General features: G+C 37.7%; 1 protein-coding gene across 1 annotated transcript in view; it reads right to left on the reverse strand.

Moving 5' to 3' along the window:
* SLC24A2 (solute carrier family 24 member 2) overlaps positions 1-17,303 on the reverse strand; it is a 103,142-nt gene that overhangs the window by 41,537 nt on the left and 44,302 nt on the right. Inside the window, exons 2-3 of the mRNA XM_041399086.1 lie at positions 8,275-8,313; positions 7,114-7,222 (exon numbers count right to left, since the gene is read on the reverse strand). Coding sequence (XP_041255020.1) covers positions 7,114-7,222; positions 8,275-8,313 — 148 coding nt within the window. The remainder of the gene's footprint in view (positions 1-7,113; positions 7,223-8,274; positions 8,314-17,303) is intronic.

The following is a 17,303-nucleotide window of genomic DNA, read 5'->3' on the forward strand; positions in this document are numbered from 1 at the left end:
AAATGTGTCTCTCAAAAAGACTGCGGGGTCTCCATTTATGAACAATTTCTAATCATGACTGGAAGCTGTCATAGTTAAGCTGCTGAAGCTGATCTTGCTTGAGCAGTGGATTGGACTAGCTGGATTCTGTAATGCAAAAAGTCCCTTTCAACTTAAATGAGAAAAACCACATCACTTTTGTGAAAGCTAGACACAGAAAAAGAGTAAAAGTATCTCCCTGACATGACACTACACTTTGAAGGTTAGTTTAATTATCTTTTTCATTGGTTTCCCACCTTCCTATCAGACTGAAATACTGTGGGAAGGAATTAAAGAAAAAACACTGCATTATAATTAATACCGTGTTACTACTGGGATACTACTAATATGTATCCCAGCCTGGCAGGGAGCCCCCATCTTCTCTGGCAGAAATCCCTTGCAAACATTTCACTCTGCAGCTGAGAGGAGAGCCAGAATGGTCTGAGCATCATGCTCAGAGAACTGTTTTCCCTTGATGGGACATAAGAGCCAAGGACAAGCTGTGTAAGAACAAAGGTGCAAGAAGAGGGATGCTCAGCTTCTTTACAGGCCTTTGGGTATGCCTAAAGGATGCTCAAGAATGATGAAGGATTTAAAGTGGAGATAGTTAATAACATACAAAATTACTTCTATAAATTTTGTCTAGATTTGCATATTTCTTCATGTTAAATAAAGTACTTTTTGTGTCTGTATAATTCTCAAGATGTATTTCTTTCTTCTCTGGCATGGTACTAGGAAGTGGTGAGGCCACACCTTGAGTGCTGTGCCAGTTCTGGCCCCTCAATTTGGGAAGGACCTTGAGATGCTTGAGTGCATCCAGGTGAGGGGTTTGGAACACAACCCTGTAAAGAATAGCTGTGGGAGCTGAGGGTGTTTAGCCTGGAGAAAAGGAGACTCAGGGGTGACCTTGTCACTCTCTACAACTCCCTGAAGGGTGGTTGTGGTCAGGTGGGGTTGGTCTCTTCTCCAGGCAACCACTGACAGAATGAGAGGCCACAGCCTTAAGCTGTGCCAGGGGGAGTTTAGGTTGGATGTAAAAAAAATTCCTTCACTGAAAGCGTCATTGGGCACTGGAATCGTCTGCCCAGGTGGTGGAGTCACTGTTGATGGGCATGTTTAAAAAAGGCTGGAAGTGGCACTCAGTGCCGTGGTTTAGTTGATGAAGAGGCATTAGGTCATATGATCTCAAAGGTCTTTTCTGACCTAGTTCATTCTGTGATTCTGTGATTCTGTGATTCTGTGATTCTGCTCTTCTCTGAAGTGCAGTCAAATCCTGCTGCATAACAGAATCAAAGAATGGTTAAGGTTGAAAAAGATTTCTGAGACCCATGTTCTGGAGATGAGGAACATGGAAGCGCTTAGGCTATTACAGCCATGCAGAAGCTGAGCATTACCCATGAGTTGGCGTAAGCAGACTCCTTACTCTCTAAGCAAATAAACAGCTTCTGGCAAACAAGGTTTCCAATGGTACCAATGGCAGCGAGAACAGACATGATGGTGCATCTCACCTAGGCCATGGGAAGAGTAAGAACATGAGGGTTTTTTGCAAAATGAGACAAAAGCTGCGAGGCTGCTGAGTAACCGTCCAGGCAAAGGCTACCCAATCTCTGCAGGGTCTCTTTTGGGTGAGCTGACAGTTTCCATGACATCTAAGAAAAGTACCCAAGCAGCAGGAGCAAATGAAGCAGAACAGTTCATGGTGAATGGAAAAGTTGGAAAATTCTTAAGACCAATATTTAGGAACACAACAGCATCTACCAAGCCATTATAAATAATTCACTACTATGTCAAAAACTTTGAGTATTCTTCTTTATTTTCCTGAGAAGTATGAATGCAGGTTTTCTCTCTTTTTTTGTCAGAACAAAGTACTGTACTTTTCTGTGTTCAGTGAAGGAAGTGACAGAATTGTAAGCTCAGCTTTATGTAACAGAAGGTTACTTCTCTCACCAATAACATGCACCATATTTATATCTTTAAAAAAAGAGTACAGCTTATAAGATAAACAATTCATTTTCTGCAGAAGTACGTCCTGTAGTTTTCCATTTTAGAAATAGGACTCAAGATGGGAATAGGAGAAAATTGCCAAAGATACCTACTTCTCACTGGGGACTAAGCCATGACAGAGATTTATATCACACCCATTTTCATGCAGAGGATGTCATTTGCGTATGAGTTATAGCTTTGTCACACAGAGCAAGAAAGTCAGCAACTAGCTAAACCCTCAGTTGTGGGAGATGTTTTGCTGGGCTGTGGCACCTTATCAGCAGGCACAAAAGGGGTGCTATGCCAATGAAAAGATCTCATTCTTCCTGTATCTTGATAAAGCTGTGCAAGAAAAACAATGTAGTCTCAGATGGCTCTAAATCCTCTCTTCAGTGCTGGTATCTTCCCTGCTCAACAGAGCAGCTGTAGAAGCCTCCAGAGAGAAAATGCTCCCTCCACTTCTGAAGAAATCATCTTTACAGCAACCTACAGCTTATAGGGAGAAGGCAGGATTACTATTCATGGCACACTTTCATAAAAAATACTTACCATCTTATTCTTGCCCTGCTCCCACTGCAAAACAACAGCCATCTTCTATTAAAAAATGTAAAGAGATCTTTGTAAAACCTACACTTTCCTAACCCAGGAATATCCTTTTCAAAACTAGGGCAAAGGTATCTGAGGTACAGGACTCAGAAGAAAACAGCTACAAATTATCAATGATTGTCAAGATTTATATTCAGGTTGCTTGGATTTTGGATTGGGGTCTGACCAACACAGCAGGTCAGATGATGCCATCCTTATTCATACGGGTAATGTTGTTATGAGCAGACCAGCTGGATTGCAAGACTAGCACTTAAGCAGAAGCAAATATGGCATAGGATTTCCTGGGGATTAATGACTGGCTGAGAGTTGATGATAGCCAGAAACACAGGCAGTCATTAATCTTAATCCTCAGGAAATTATGTCTATCAAGGTCATTATTTCTGTAATAAGATAAAAGCAAACAAATACCTAATGTCATACAGATATTTATATTTTTAATGAATTATGATGTCTCAGCTGTAATGTAAAATTCACATCTCATTAACAAACATCCTACACATTCACCTGCTAGAGTGGCTGAACTCTTATCTTCTTAGAAGCTTTATGCTGAGACCAAGATTTTGAAGGGGAGAAGCCTTCCTTGTCTAGACTGTCAAATCCACAGCATGACCGCACACCTGTCTGAATATAAAGAGCCAAATATCCAGCAGCTCCCACTGATCTCAGATATTACTCATCTGTCAGAGGTGGGCTGAACACCTTGCAAGCCTGCTGATTCTGGAGAGTTTGCAAGTTGGCTTTTACAAGACAGGCACAAGCCATACAAAGCCACATTTATGTGAAAAGGGAAAAGAAAGGACAGGTTCAAAAGTGTGTAATAGTATTTTGGAACTGCTCTGTTTATTCACAGTTTTGGAAAGTAAATCTTACTCTCTCATTTAATGTTATCCTACTTGCAATCAAGTGCATTTTTAATATGCTTTCAATTGCGGTAGAAGTTGGTTCTGACTTCACAAATGAATTATTCAGAAGTAAATTTGATGAGCTGGTTTTCTATAAATACACTGAATGTTAATGCAGTAATAATGGTGTGTAGGTCAAGCCGATCTTTAACAGTCACATGGCCTGTTTATACACTCTATACAGCTTTCCCTACCAAGAGGATACAGATGGGACTTCTTCTCTGTCACCCTTACAAAATGCACGTAACTCCAAATGACAGTGCAGTGTGCCTTCTGATGCCCCCATTTCCCTTGCAATTGTTCAAGGGACTGTAACAGTGAATTTTATTACTGACTTAAAGAGAAAGAAAAGCTGTATCTCTCAGCAGCAGTGCAAAAATTAGAAATGTATCTTCTAAAGGCAATATTTGATTGAGAAGCCCTCAAGAATCAAGCACAGAGCTCCCAAACTTTATCCACACTTTTCCTGCCACTGAAAACACAGTTGACTTGGCTGTGACAGCCGCAGTGTTGCTGGTGTCTGACTGGGAAGTGATCTGACTAACGGACCCAGAAAGACAGCAGGGGCTGAAGGACCACCTTATGGGAGAAGGCTGAAAGAAGGTGGGTGCAGGTGAGCGAGATCCAGTATGAGAAAGGCCAAGAAGTAAATGCTAGAGAAATGCAGAAAAAGGAAAGGCAACAAGAAGGAGGAAGACATCAGGAGTACGCCTGAGTGCAGGGGCTGCCAGAGTCCCCGTGTATATGTTAGCTTTAATAGGCACCTTTCAAACTTTTCTTTTATTTGAGAGTGGCACTTTTTAATGCTCTCATAAGCTGTTCTTTTTCAGCAAATCCAACAAATTCAGCAAGTGATGCAATGGTTTTGACCTATTGATCTAAGTCATCATCTGGCAAAAATACTGAGGAAATGTAAGCTGACTAAAGCAAGAATGAAAAATTTTATAACATCTTTCTGCTATTCCTTTGAGTCTGATCCATACTTTCATCAAATTATTTGGAACAAACCCTTTAACCCCACAGGTCATGCAGCGGGTCCACCATCACTCACTACATGGGTGCAGAAGAGCTAGTTTTCTTTCCTTACACAAAACTCAAAACTGTTGAGTTCTTTTTCGTAGAGGAAAGGACATGTAAATTGGAGAGAGCCACATGGGCCAGAGAAGGCACCAGGTACTCTTTTACATTTCTCATCTCCCCAGATAATATGTTTACAGAGCAAAGGACTGATTTCTCAGCCTTTTAATAAATACTATTTCTTTCAATTTGTAATAATTAAATGCTATCAGCTTAAAAAATTACTTAGATGGCATGGCAAAAGACTTTTAAAATAAAGATGATGCACAAATTGGTTCTTTGATGTCATTATACACAGATTAAAACACAAAAAGATGGGGAGAATTTGGTCAGTAAAATTCATGCAGATCCATGTAGATAATTAATATTGTATACAGCAGGTACCCACATCCATTTGCATACATAGTTTTTAAGTGAATGTAAGATTAAAATACAATGACATCCAAATGTATTAACTAGCATTACCTGCCTCAAGCTGACACAGTATTTACATAAAATGGATTTTTTCTTTCATGAAAGTTTGCAGAATAAGCTGAATGCAGAATAATTAATACAGCACTCAAAAGGTCAAAATCTTGGAAAACAACATTGGTCAGTGGAGACATCCAGTACTCCCCATGTTTGCCCTAAAACTGCCTGCTGTGCAAAAGCTCTTGAAAGCAGAGTCTGTGTACAAATGAGGTGGTGCTCAGAAAAGGTTAATAATGTGTGACAGAAACATGGATGCATTTTTTTTCAGATTTTTCCTATAGTCACAAGTCTGTTTATAAAAAGCTAAAACCAGAGTTCCATATACAAAAACAAGTGATTGAATGAATTGCACTTTCATGCTCTCATGAACTAAAGTTTGAATTCTGTAAAGTCAGCAAAAGCTTGAAATACTAGCTTCTTTATATATACCAACTTAAATACCTGCATATACATAGGCTATTTCCCAGCAGCTTTTTGGACATTTTTTCATGGAAGTCTTGCATTAAAATACAGAGCTTACTGTAAATGTAGGTAGATTCTTTTTCCCCTTTGTAAATTTAATGCAGTGTGTTAGTTGTAATGAAATGTTCAGATAATGAAATGGCTACTGCCTTGCACTTACTTGAAGGCCAGAATATATTTCTATTCCCAGTCTTTTTAAAGAGTATTACTTCCAGGACAAATGTAAGACTTTGGAAAGGAAAAAATCTGTCAACAGTGAAGTACTACATGTGAAAAAACCCTGAAGAAAATGTTACTGGATTAATTTAAGTAAGATTTATGCATTGCATACATCTCTATCAGTCCACAATCAATCAATCAATCAATCAATCATTTCAATTGTATCAATACTTTTACTGACAAAATGAAAACCAGAATTGAGGTACTTGACAAACTTAATTATAAGCAATATATGTTTGTCAGAAGTGTAGGGCTTTTGTCTCTCTCAAGATGAATTTCAGATTTCAAACCCCTTTTGTCCTTCACTGTCGTGAAGGGGGAAGCCTCTGGATCACACTACACAGTGCAAGCTTACTACAGCAGAAAAGTAGAGAGGTCTGAACACTGAACAAGCTATGTATGGGAAACAAGTGAAATAAGCTTGAGCAATGGAAAAATACCTGAGAGATGATCTTATTCTCAATTTACATTAGGCTCAAATTGTGCTCCAGTCAACAATTCTAGTTTTGTTGTAGTCTTCAATCTGTCATATATGCTCATGTGAAGTGCTATACATAGTTTTTGGTCACTGAAGTTTGAAATGTCTGTCAGTAATCTTTTAGTCTCTTTAGAACATCCCTATTCTTTCACAACTGCTATTTCTCAAGACAACTATTACTGCAGCAAGCAAAGTCCTATAGATGCATAGATATCAAATAACATGGCCTTGATTTTTTTTGGTTCTTCTACAAGAATCTGAGAGTCAGATCTCCCCACAATTACAAAGCCAATATGGTTTTCCTGCCAGCTTCTCAGGTCAAAGCAGTGGTCTTGCTAATTTGTCAGAGAAACAATAAATCATGCCACACTTGAATAAAACAAATAAACCGTTTACACACATGTAACACAGAGGTGTGGTGGCTGCATTTTTATTAATGCCAGCATTAAACAACCTGAAGTCAAATCAACAGATTCTCATTCTTTTCTACAGTGCACATGACAAATTATCCACCATTGAGACAGTTTTTAAAATAAAATCAAAACCAGCTAAGAAAACAAACAAAAATCTTTATGAAAGTACAGGACAATACAGTTCATGTAGTTTTTAGTTGCTGCTGAAACCAGAAGAGAAGAGAATCAGTACTTATGCATCAACCAAGTGACCAGTTTTAGTTTTACTGTAATGAACACATTTCCTAAGTTGAAAGTCTTGGTGGGAGCAGGTATATCACACTATAAAAGTGAGGAACTCTCTCAGAAAATGTGTCTCCAGACACATACAGAAAAGACTGATTAAAGCAAGAGATATGCAACAAACAGTTTCATGGAGAGAAAGGAAAACAAAGCATTTGTTTGTTTTTGCACCAGGGATGACAAAAAAAACCCCAAACCATACCTTCAGCAAGGGGGTCAAGTGTGTGAATCATAAGCTGGAAGATACTATTCCTCATTAGACTGTTGTGGAGAGATGCAGAGCTTCCTCCCCGCTGGAGACGTGGCTTGGTCTAGGGTAAAAAAAATCAGTGAAGAATTTAGGGTCTTTTTGGTTTTTGTGTGGAAAGATGTCTGAAACAATATGAATTAATCTCACACCTCACTGCACAATGTAACATTTTGAACTATCGCCTGTAGCAGGTTATGTTAAACTACAGACTTTATCACCCATTGCCATAACTATAGATAATTTCTCTGGAGGAGATGGATTGTCAGAACAGTCATTAGTCTCCCAGGACTCAGGAAAAAAACATGGCAAAAAGAATCCTTCTTTGTGAAAACTCATAAAGCGTTAAGAAAATGAAAACCTCATACTTGCATCAGGAAGAATTAACAATTTGTTTCTTTGTAGAACCTTTTGCTGGAATACCTGAAGTTATAACATTTATTACTTCAATACATTGCAAATATGCATATGATCAAAACTATGGAGAAAAAGGGCAGTAGTACTCTTTTTTAATGGCCCTCAGTCAGAAACATGCTCCTTGCTTTGGCTGGGTTCACTGAAGTCTCATGGCAAAAAGAGATTGAAAGCGTGGTAAGGCAGTACAGACATCTACAGCAATGAATCTAATGTACAAGCACCTTTTGCATGCTTGTAATGAAATACAAAACATACTCAGATTCTGTTCCCCATGCAATTGTCTAGTACAATAATCAATTCACTATATATACATATCTCACAGAGTAAGACTGTTTTGTGGTTGTTTGTTTCAATAAAAAGTATAGTGAGAGCCAACAGACTACTGACTAGAAAGACCCTGAAATCCAATTAGAGGGAAAAACCAACACTGAAGAAAATAATATTTGGCAATGATCCATGGATTAAGCTTTGGTGTCATATACATGCAAAGTGATAAATTATAGAAACCAATAAAGAAGATTAATTCACTGCTTTATGTTTGGAAATAAATTATTTAAACTCTGTAGCAGTATAGGAGGAGAAAGAAATCCCAGCCATTTAGAAAAATGTAGAAAAATGTTGATGCACTGCAAACCAATGTAAGGCTTGCCTCAGCACCCTCCTGAGAAACAAATGCTCAGATGCATAATTGCTGCCTACCGTCAACGTTTGGTCATCCTTGTCTCCAGCATTAGGTGACTGCAAGAATGGGAAAAAGAACAAAAAGAAATGTCAGATGGAGCACACAGGGAATGGAAAGGCAGTAGAACATCATACATGTCTGATCCTATGAATTATGTTGTGATAGATTTTTGAACCACTCAAGGCATCCTACTGATCCAGTAAATCAGAGTAAATTCACACTGCAATGTGGAAGCACCTCTTACTCTTGTCAGTTTCTTGGACAGGAACTGTTGTCATTTCAGGCCTGGCACAGCAGCTGGGCTGCAGATCACAATGTTCACTTTGTACAAATTACCCACGGAGGCAAACTCCCTGTACAGGAACCAGTTTGAGAGAGTGAAGATAGAAGACTAAGGGCAACAAGAAACTCAGGTTTGACCAACTGTTCCACAAAAAGCCCAAAAAGGAGTAACCTTCATATTTTGCAGGAATAGACTAGGCAAGGAAATGAAAAAAAGTGTTTCAGTTTAACAACTCCCTACAAATAACCATTTAGCTCTGATTAAGGGCAACCAACATGGCACACACTGTCCTGCCATGAAAGAAAATGAGACTCTGAATGGGTCTTAAATTATTTTCTCCATCTCAAAGACTCTTTAGTGCTATGTAATACACAGAAAACAAATTTCATTGCAAGTGCTCCACGGAACTGCTCTCATTCAGTGAAACACGGTTTTTGGACACACATCAACAGGGATTTTTTGGACATGCCTTTCAGGTTAACTGACTTTGAAGGTCAAGTGGAAGGCAAGCAGCCATGAACAAACACTGATGACAGAGCAAATCCTTTATGTTCCATAATAAATACAAGAATAATGAGAACCAAACTCCTTGTTAAAAATGTACTGTTACAGCTCTGACTATTAACTCAAAGAAAAGATAATCAGACAAAAAAAAAAAAATCTTCATTCTAATAAAAGAACTACCTGTCACCTCTAAAATAAATCTATCCTTGTATAAGAAAATAATAGGAAAAAAGTATTATGCTCTATTGAAGAAAACTATCATAAAAAGAACTTTGAAAAGAATAAAAAGAAAAGGAAACAAAAAGAAAATACAAAATCTGTGTTCTAAAATGTCATTTTAAAAGTAAATGCATCTCAGAAAATGTTGGCCTAATGTGTACATATATATGGATATATATTTTCGTACTCCTGCGTTTCAGATACAAACACACAAAAACGAGCAAATCCACAGTTTATATGTGAGTATTTTGAGAGACCTTAATGGGAAAAAAATCCAACTCACAGCAAAATTTGCAAGGAGGCAAAAGGGACAAGCTGAGAAAAGCTTCTATTGTCTCCAAAAAAAAGCAATTTAGAGTATCACAGAATCACAGAATCACAAAATAATGAGGCTGGAAGAGACCTCTAAGATCGCTAAGTCCAACCTATGTCCTAACACCTCAGCTCAGAATCTAGACTATAGCACCAAGTGCCATGTCCAGCCTTTTTTTAAACACATCCAGAGAGGGTGATTCCAACACCTCCCTGGGAAGAGCATTCCAGTACCATACTATTCTTTCAGTGAAATTTTTTTCCCTAATATCCAACCTATACCTTCCCTGACGCAGCTTGAGACTGTGCCCTCTGGTTCTGCCAGTTGCTGCCCAGTGGAAGAGACCGACCCTCACCTGTCTACGACCTCCCTTCAAAAAGTAGTAGAGTAGATGAGTCTTAAGGATCAGTGCTTATACTTATAGAAATAAAATCTGTGATAGATGTGCAGAAATGGAACTTGATTAGAAGTTAAAAAATGTATTATTTGGAACTTTGATTTTCTGAAGATAGGAAATAATTTTTTTTATTTTTAATTTTGAAAGATATGAGAATGTATAATTGATGAGTAAATTGTACTTTTTACCTGACAAAGGTCTGAAAACTATCACTTTTCAAAATTTCGTGTTGAATGAAACACTTCTCATTTATTTGAAAAAGAACGAGATGGAGCTAAATGAATGCATAAAAACAGCTAGTTGATAATTTGCACCACATAATTCACTTAGTAAAAGATAATTATATAGAAAAGAGAAAGAACCATGAAACACATTTTCCATATGCATTAAGGAAATAGAAGTGTGAAATAATTTAATTATTTGCCAATACAAATTGGGGCATACACCATGAAATGGATTTTTAAAATTATTTTTTCCACACATGATTAGCCATGCAATTGTTTCTGAGTTTAACTTGCCAGTCAAGTTATATTCTAGCAGAAATATTCACGACAATTTCAAAAACAGGAATGTAAACAGTTGTTTGACAATCTGGTGATACTAAATACTCCTATTTCCTGGATTCTATCCTGGAGAAACAATAAAAAACCCCACCTTTAAATAGTGTCTTAAACTACGGAAGTGAAAAATTTCAGTTGTGTTGCTGTTTACAGTGTTGGATGGCATTTTGTCCAAACCAGGATGGAAAAATTAAACTATTTTACTATCGTTCACAGCAAGTTTTGAACACGGTCTTTGCTATTTAGTTTTGGTATCATACACTGCATGGGAAAGTATCTTAAAGCATCATTTTTCCCTTGCAGAAACATTAGTATTCAGGCATTTTATGCCGTCTTAATTTGAGGCAACATTTAAAAACTGGTCCAGTTGGTGGTGTTTCTTTGCACTGGGAGTGAATATTGCATTTGTGGACACATTCAACAATGATATTTAAAAGCAAATACATGGTTTCTGCTAAAGATAGGTTTGTTCTTAAATCATGGCAACTCTTGCATGTTAGTTCACTTAGGATCAGAAAGAGATGAAGGCTCCATGTCTTATAAACTACAAATATTTCTGAAGATTTTACTAGTAAAAATTATCTTTTGCAATTACATACATTAATTTCTCTAAAACCATGACTTTATTATGATTCTGAAAAGTGAAAAAAAATACCTTATTCAAAATATTGGGGCATAATCCATTATCCTGTTTTTATCAGAATTATAAAATTATTAATCATTGGACAGATGACTAATGTTTTTAGAGAATTCAGTAGAGTATTTGTTAGTTCTCCCCCATTCCCCATGGAAGGACATAGGAATTTGCCCATCCTCCTGCCTCCATCAGTGATCACGTATTCAAGCTTGCTTCAGGTGAGCTAAAAGTCTTAAAATATTTTGTTTCAGAAAGGTCGCATTAAAAACGTCTACTTGCTATGGAGAAATGTTTCCTGGAATCCTTTTTATATGTCTCTCTTCCTAAGTGAACTAGGTTCATCAATGATTGAGCCTGACAACTTCCTTGCCTTGTTTGGGAACACGTTCTTGAAAACTGAGTAATTTATGCAAAGGTGATGCCTCACTAAGTGCCTTGTGAGTCTCCCAGTGCTTTCCTTTGTCATAAAGGGCATCATGACAGTCAAAGGAGGAGCAGAATCTATAAAAAGCCCTAGGTATTTGACACAGAGCACCCCTGTTAACAAAAGATGGCTAGTAACTAGAATCATCTGTTAGTGTGTGTAGTCCACAGCCAGAATCAGAAAGCTGACTGTCTGCAGCTGACTGTCGAGCAGTTGTTGCCCTAATTGAAAGTTCCATGTTAAAGGTTCAGTAGCCAGAAACAATCAGTGAACTGGACTGCCCATTCTCTTCTCCTAACATGAGAAAAGCAAGCTGTCAAAAAAAATCAAATAAAAATGTAATGGGATTTCAACACCCTTTCTGCAGTGTGGGTTCACATCTCTTTTCTGCTTGATAAATATTTTCCAAATATAATAATGAAAAGCTGTTAAAAATCAATCAATCAATCAATGAGCTTTTTTTGGGAATAAAGGCATTTAGTGACATTTGTTGGCTCGCATTGTGGTGCTGAATGCAATATGGTGTCTCCAATTATTGTATTATATGAGAAATTTGCATAATTGCCTCAAGATGCTTTCTAGCCCAAGGCTTCTGCTGCTCTCTCTTACGCCTGTTTTAAAAAGTGGCATCTGGACACAGCAACTTTACAGCTGGCAGTGAGTCACCACTTGAAAGTTCTCAAGTAAATTATAGAAGATAAATTTTGTTGGAGCATTTGTCTAGGGTTGTATAATCTTACACTTAAGGTCTGTAGGGTATTTGTTAGACTGAACTGCAGAAAAATGAGATAGATTTCAAAGCCAGCCATTGAAGTCAATCTAGTTAACCTAAGACAGTTTAGTTAATTTCTAAAAACCAGTATCCTACGGAGTGCTAGTAATGAACTTGGAATAGAACTGCTCTGCATTTCTTTTAAATTATATGGTAACTCAAGTTAAAACATAGCTAAAATCCTAGCAACAAATTCAGCTAGGCAGATTTCAGAAATAAGTCTAATAAGCTTAGTGAGGGAACCAAAATACGAAGCTAATACTTTATCTAGTTCTCTTAATGCATACATCTTCAAATTTTACCAAATTAGAATCCCTTAGAGCTCCTTTCTGTGAATACTCCAAAACAATCCAAAATTATAACCTTTGCCTACTTGATGGTTGGCTCAAAAGATCAAATCCTAGTGGATTTCAATATACTTACACTAAAATTCTAGATATCCATGGAAATTAAAGTTGACCATCACTACATGCAGAACCTCTGTGAGGTGCTGCAATGGGGGAGAACTAACTTTAAGCTAAAGTAAAAGTCCTGAGGTGACACACCTCATTACTCCACACTCTAGATTATTTCTCTAGAAAAGCTGTACATGGCTGCAAGGGAACACATCTGTATTTAAGCCATAGTAAACTGATGGCAAAGATTTTAACCTATATGCTACTGCTTAGACATCAGTATCTGAATCCAGACTGTGAATTAACCCTGGATCTTATTAAAAACAGAGGAAGAAAAAGCTTTAGTAACTACACCGTAGAAAAATGTGCTGAAGTTATTTTTTAACTTTGCTTTCTTTCTTCTTTTCACCTTTCCCTTTCCTAAAAGTAAAATTAAACAGTGAGTTTTACCTAAAGAAGCATATTTCGGTGTTGTTGAAGAAACGATTCAGAAAACCACATTCAAAATTAACTGAAATTGTAAAGCTGCTATACTCATCAATATGAACAATTTATTAGAGGTTGAACTTCCAAAGACATTAACCTGGACCACCAAAATGGAATATCTGACTACATTTATAACTGCTTGTTTAGAGACAACAATTGTGAAAGCTGTAGCTCTGGAACAAACAAAATGGCTTTGTTATTTCAGATCAGTTGTCTCCTTTATGCCAGTCTATTCATGCAATTACCCAATGTGCATACACATAGTGAATCCTCATAAATGTTCAGGCGAGATGCATCTCAGTTGATTTGAGCAGTGACAAATAGATGGTGTAAGCCATCAGTTGCTAAATCACATGCTAAAGCTAGGTCAACTGTTTTAATTCCAGATATCTGTGCATCCCACTGTGTGAAATAAGGCTCTTCTAGTCAGACTGTATAACCAATTATATGGTATTTAGTTACTCATCATGTGTAAGGAAGAGTCTGCCCCATGTCTCTTACCTTCTCTGAACTTGCTTAAAGTCAGGTATCTTTGGCTTAGGGTGGCAATGTAATAGCTCAAGCTTAAAGACTTCATGAGTTTTTAATCACCTTAGTGTCAAAAGTAATTATGCAGTTTTAAGTTGTCACTCTTATCCTCGTTTCAAGACTTACTAATGAAGTCACCTTTTGCTATTTTTTGAGTCAAATTAGCACCACAGTTCTGTATGACTATGTAACTTTCAGAAGGGCAAAATAATCCTTAAGTAAATAAATAAATAAACAAATAAATCTACCTATTTAGCAGTCATTAGATACACATGCACAAAACATGTGTTCACAAGTGACAGTTTAAGTACTTCAGTATGGATTTATGTGGATAGCTTCAAAATACATGGATTTAAAGTCTTTAATATGCTGCTACTGCCTCAACAACATTACATGAGAAAGCATAAGTGCATTAGTATAAGTTTTTGAAACTTAAGAAATTTTGGAAGTAAAATCACCTAAAAAACAAGAAGCAAAATCTAAGAAGGGGACTGGGAATGTTTTCATCTGAACTGTGACAACACCATAGAGACCACTGACAGGAAACGTTTGCTCTTCATTTCTTGTAACTCAATCAAACATGAGTGGCTTAGTAAGAAGCCAGCAAAAAAAAGCATTTCCTGGTACTTCTCCTTGCCTAAATACACAAAGGCTCTGCTACAGATAATGGGGGTTTCAGAGTTTGCCTTAGAAGTGGTCACAATAATTCCCAGAGGGGAAATGGTTTGACAAATCTCAGCTGTGGCTGTTGCTACGCTGATTTGCAGCTCCTGAATAAATTTCACTGCAGTCAGTTGGCTGTATACTGCAGACGATTTATCACATGGGCAAAAAAGCTGCAGTTTCACTGCCTTTCCACCTCAAGCACCCTGGAGATCCTGAAGGACAGCTCCAGCTGCAGAAAAGAAACCAGCCTGCACAGCCCATAGGGAGGAAATGCTGAATCAACATCCTCAGCTGCCCTTGTCATGTCACTGTTCCACCAAGATCTCACTTCTCTCATCTTATTTTACAGCTGCCTTTCCCCTCCAGGCAACTTTTTTGTTACCAGGATCTCGGCCGACTTTATTGTCAGATGACAGAAATGCCTGATCCAGATCTCTGGATAAGCAAATGTGTGAGGGGCATGTACAATAATGAATGATATTGGGAAAACTAGTGAAGTATTGCTAACAGTGGATGTTTCCCACAGTGTTAGAAAGGGACAGAGACTAGAACATAGAACACTGACCAAAGGGAAAGTCTTGGCTATCCTGTGGTACTACCTTTTCTATGAAATAACATTAAAAGTGGTCTAATTCACACATTTAAAACAAAAAAAGAGAGAGCAGCTTTAAAGGAAAGCATCACTAACACAGTTGGTATTGAGGTACAAACAGTTATTTCAAATACTGTGTTTCAAAATGTAAAATCATCATCCCTGGGAGCATGATGGCAGCTATGGGCTGCAGGAACATGGGTATCAGTTTTATACCCGTGTAACAGGCAAAATCTAGCAGTCAACTTCTGTTCCTCCATATCCTCATTTGTTAATCAGGAATATGACAGTGCTTGTAAAGAACTCTTTTCTTATGGAGGGGGCTGATTGCTTTAGGGGCTGGTTACTGGGTATGACTGCCCTCTCTACAGAAATTAACTGTGCTCTTTTGGGTTTTGCATCTCATGCTGAGCACAACCTACAGGTTCATTTCGATAAGATACAAAGCAAATCTTTGAGAGCAGCTGTAGGTAAAGGATCAATATGTATGTCCTACAATGTTTTGTGAGCTAACAAACACTTAAGATTCTAAATTTTTTCGTGCTGTTTACGTTTCCAATAAGTCTGAACCTAGATTAGGCTTTACAAGATTATATGAGAATTCATGTCATCAAAGCACACATAACACTTGCACATCCCATAAGATGTACAAGTGCTTTTTACATTCCGTAGGATGTGGACTAATTCCTCAACATTGTAAGAGGGAAACAAATGAAAATATGATGGTTTAATTTCTTTATTCACCCACCAACTGGATTATGCTACATGTTCACAGTTTTACAATGTGAAACTAGACATCATGTCCAAGAGAAAGTACTACTAAAAGAAAGCATCTTAATTTTACCTATTTGACTCAACAGTATTTCAGGCTCACTGTCCTCCTAACTGACACTGAATACCATTTTCCTCTATATTAATCCTTCACATAACCATTTTCAGCTTTTCCATCGCTGCCTCTTAGGTCCTTCTTCTCAAATGAAACAGGGAAATGCCATCTAAGGCTTTGTCTTATACCTGGCGCAGGGGTAAGAAATGGTAGGGAGAAAATATTTTATGAAGAAATAGTGAAGAAATTTTACAGGAGAACCTGCAGATAAGAAACCAGCACTGTACTGCAAATATGTCTGATGGAGCTCTGGAAAGAAAAGCAAGTCAGATTTCCAAATTTCATCTACAACCATAAAACAGAGAGTTTTCCTCAGATTAGAAGAAGAAAAAACAGGACTACATTAGCTTCTGTCTTACTCTGATTACACCTGGTTTTAACTATTTTTCTACAATGTTTTGCTTGGCATTAAGATGAAAGAGATCTAAGATTTGTGACTCTGAAATCATGAGCATCCCTATGTGCTGGGATTCTAGAGAGCAGCAGACATTGTCCAGACTCTGGACAATCTGCAGTAGGCACATTCCAGGTTGCTTTAAACTTTTTTAGAGCTAAGAGATGAAACTGCGGCAGAAAGATCTAAATGACATTGTTCTTCCTAAACAAAGGGTTACAACATTCAGACCTTAAATCAGACCTCCCCCATCTTGTGGGGCTCTCAGTGTCTGGATCATTAGAGAAATTCTGTCCTTTATGACATAACTGAGGATAGACAGAAAATCTTTGTGCTCACCTTCCTTCATCAGTGCTATTTCACACTGCCTTTCACACTACTGATTTGTCTCTACAACTATGAACCAGATGCCTCCAGGGAAATCATTGCCAGTGTCTCTGTTGCTCTTCCCCATAAAATCTGGTCCTCCCAAAACAGCTTCCAATCAATATTTAAGCAAAACATACAGCTCCAAGGACAATTTACCTTGTGATAAAAGAGAATAAGGCATTTGGGAAAGCAGAGGTGCTGGAGTTAGGAAGGACTTACATGGATGTAATAGGAGACATTATTATTACATTCATAGGATGTAATAGCTAGAGGAAAGCAAAAAAGAGTTCATTGTGAAGTACAGAGGTGCTACTGAGGTACAGCTCTTAGCTGTGTTTCACCTCTATACCATTTACAGCCTATGGCAAAAGCAATTCTTCACCTGTAAGCTGCCAGATGAGCTTCACTGCAAAACATGAAGTTTCTCTGAGTCTCTTGCTGAGAAATGCTATTTTGGACACCAGCCAAAATCAGAGTCTGCAAGGTCTTTCAATTAGCAAGAGAAGAGAAACTCACAGTAACTCTATCAATCTTTTATGTAATTCCATTCCACTACAATAAAAATTAAAGTCTGGTATCTCTAAGTCTGCAGTCTTTAACTGCAGAAGTCAGAAGAACAAG

Source organism: Onychostruthus taczanowskii, unplaced genomic scaffold (assembly GCF_017590055.1).
Source record: "Onychostruthus taczanowskii isolate IOZ18803 unplaced genomic scaffold, ASM1759005v1 scaffold154, whole genome shotgun sequence".
Lineage (NCBI taxonomy): Eukaryota > Metazoa > Chordata > Aves > Passeriformes > Passeridae > Onychostruthus > Onychostruthus taczanowskii.